The 2,659-nt window shown below is 53.9% G+C and overlaps 1 protein-coding gene across 4 annotated transcripts in view; it reads left to right on the top strand.

Annotated features, from left to right (window-relative positions):
- Positions 1–2,659, top strand: part of CKMT1A (creatine kinase, mitochondrial 1A) — an 8,029-nt gene that overhangs the window by 2,838 nt on the left and 2,532 nt on the right. For 3 of the 4 annotated variants that reach the window (XM_006162857.2, XM_006162856.2, XM_006162858.1), the window contains exons 2-7: positions 248–422; positions 1,052–1,250; positions 1,459–1,554; positions 1,944–2,165; positions 2,311–2,396; positions 2,513–2,636. In XM_006162857.2, the coding sequence (XP_006162919.1) occupies positions 283–422; positions 1,052–1,250; positions 1,459–1,554; positions 1,944–2,165; positions 2,311–2,396; positions 2,513–2,636 (867 nt within the window). In that variant the 5' untranslated portion in view covers positions 248–282. Of the gene's footprint in view, positions 1–113; positions 423–1,051; positions 1,251–1,458; positions 1,555–1,943; positions 2,166–2,310; positions 2,397–2,512; positions 2,637–2,659 lie in introns of those variants that run through there. The other variant, XM_014581878.1, reaches the window with a different exon arrangement.

The following is a 2,659-nucleotide window of genomic DNA, read 5'->3' on the forward strand; positions in this document are numbered from 1 at the left end:
CCTCCCTCTCCTCCGCCCTCCGCCCGCCTGCCAGCTACTAGCTCATTGCGCCTCTCCTGCAGTCTGGCTGGCACCGGCTCCTCCTTCACCCCCACCTCCCGCCTCTCCTGCAGTCTGGCTGGTACCGGCTCCTACTCCAGCAGCACCTCCATTCCCATCTCCATTTCGGCTTCGGCCTCGGACCCAGCTCCAGCCCTCTGCCGGGTTGCATCTAGCTTCTTCCTTCTCTGTTCCTGTCTTGCACCAGTTCCTGCTCCGGATTCGTAGCCGGACCCTCAAGCCATGGCTGGTTCCTTCTCCCGTCTGCTGTCCGCCCGTCCGGGGCTCAGGCTCCTGGCTTTGGCCGGAGCTGGGTCTCTAGCGGCTGGGCGCCCGGAACCTGTACGAGCCGCCAGTGAACGACGGAGGCTGTATCCCCCAAGGTATCAGTGCCTGAGGTGCAATCCGGGCAGGTAGTGATGGGAACGAAGGTGCGGGCAGAGATGAGGACCCGGGCAGCCGAGAAGGTCTATAACCACTAAGGCTCTGGAGCTAGGGGGCTGTACAGTTTGGAAATCTCAGTGGGGTGGAGGTGCGAGCCAAAACCATGAAGCAAGAGCATTCCTGGGGACCTCTAACCAGCGTTCCCCGCCCCCAAGACCAGCTCTGGCCTTACAGTTCTAGCTGCACCCACTGCCCAGATCCCTAATTGGAAAACCAGGAACTATCCTATTCTCTAGCCATCCATCTCCTTTCCTGCTGTTCTCCCCATTTCCTGACTTCTTCTCCTTGGTCTTTCCCCTCCCCCATCCCTAATGTTGTGTTTATGAGAGGAAAGAACTGAGCAGGTCTGGGGGAATTGAGTCTGCTAGCCAGAAGCACCTAGAACGGCTGGGAAAGAATAGACCCTGAAAGTCTCTAAAGAGATTACCAAGGCTTAGCCTCCTTCTAATTCTCCATCCACCCATGGAGCAAAGCCAGACATGGCTAATTGGACAGCCCTCAGATGACTGCACTAAGTCTAGGCCCCTGTGCCCTCCCTCCATGGTTACTGGGTACACCCCCTCCCCAGCGCTGAGTACCCAGACCTCCGAAAGCACAACAACTGCATGGCCAGTCACCTGACCCCAGCAGTCTATGCTCGGCTCTGCGACAAGACCACACCCACTGGTTGGACGCTAGATCAGTGTATCCAGACTGGCGTGGACAACCCTGGCCACCCCTTCATCAAGACTGTGGGCATGGTGGCTGGAGATGAGGAGACCTATGAGGTAGGGGGCCCCCATAGTCTGGTGACCCTGGTGACCCAACTCATCTTCCCAGTGATCCTACTCCCTTCCCCGTAAAGACGCCTCACTTCCCCTCAGACTCTGGACCATCCATACTCAAGCTTTCTGGCCCAGTGAAATCAATCCACAGCTGAAATTTGGGGAGAGGTTCACTTTTCTTAACCACTTCTCCTTTTTAACTCCTCTTCAGGTATTTGCTGACCTGTTTGATCCTGTGATCCAAGAAAGACACAATGGATATGACCCCAGGACAATGAAGCATACCACTGACCTGGATGCCAATAAGGTAGGTTGCCTCTTCCACTTCTGGAATGCTTTGCATTGCCTTATGTACAACACTCTGACTGCAGTCCCTTCACCTTCATTATTTCCTGACTCATGCTCTTTATGCTGCTGAGCTTTTAGTCTTGATGTGGAGAGAGAGTCATATCTGGAGTGGCAAATAGGGAGAGGAGAGGATGGATGAAAATGATCATGCCCCAAGGTGGGCATTTTAGGAAAGTGTTAATTATGCCTCTTTAAATTGGAGTGCTTACCTGTAGGGCCCTCCTTCCAATACACATAGGAGAAATACACAAAGAGCCCTCTAATCCCTAAGGTCTCCCTTTCCCCAGGAACCCTTAGTTTCCACCCACTGTGTTTCTGTGGCTTATATTCACTTCCTTTATTCCCCAGATCCGTTCTGGCTATTTTGATGAGAGGTATGTATTGTCCTCAAGAGTCAGAACTGGCCGAAGTATCCGGGGACTCAGTCTGCCTCCAGCCTGCACTCGGGCAGAGCGACGAGAGGTGGAACGTGTGGTGGTGGATGCTTTGAGTGGCCTGAAGGGTGACCTGGCCGGACGTTACTATAGGCTCAGTGACATGACAGAAGCTGAGCAGCAGCAGCTTATTGATGTGAGCGGGCTTGAGGGGGATCTGGGTGGGGGGATTAGATGGAAAAAAGAGCCAGAGGGAAGTCTGGGCCAGATGAGATAGATGGGCTCCGAGAGGCCAGGAGCTACCGTGAGGATTCTTAACTCAAGCCCCCTTACTTCCCCAGGACCATTTTCTATTTGATAAGCCTGTGTCCCCATTGCTGACTGCAGCTGGGATGGCTCGAGACTGGCCAGATGCTCGTGGAATCTGGTAGGAGGCTGCTCCTTGCTCCTTTTGTCTCCATGCCCTCATACTTTTTCCTCCCTATTTCCTCCAATTCTTGCCTTACCTTTTGATCCCTGTCCCTCCCTCTGTCCCGCCCTCAGGCACAACAATGAGAAGAGCTTCTTGATCTGGGTGAATGAGGAAGATCATACCCGGGTCATCTCCATGGAGAAGGGTGGCAACATGAAGAGAGTGTTTGAAAGATTCTGCCGAGGCCTCAAAGAGGTTGGAGAAGAGTGTGTAGGGGA

This window comes from Tupaia chinensis, unplaced genomic scaffold, assembly GCF_000334495.1.
Source record: "Tupaia chinensis unplaced genomic scaffold, TupChi_1.0 Scaffold141044_1, whole genome shotgun sequence".
Classification (NCBI taxonomy): domain Eukaryota; kingdom Metazoa; phylum Chordata; class Mammalia; order Scandentia; family Tupaiidae; genus Tupaia; species Tupaia belangeri.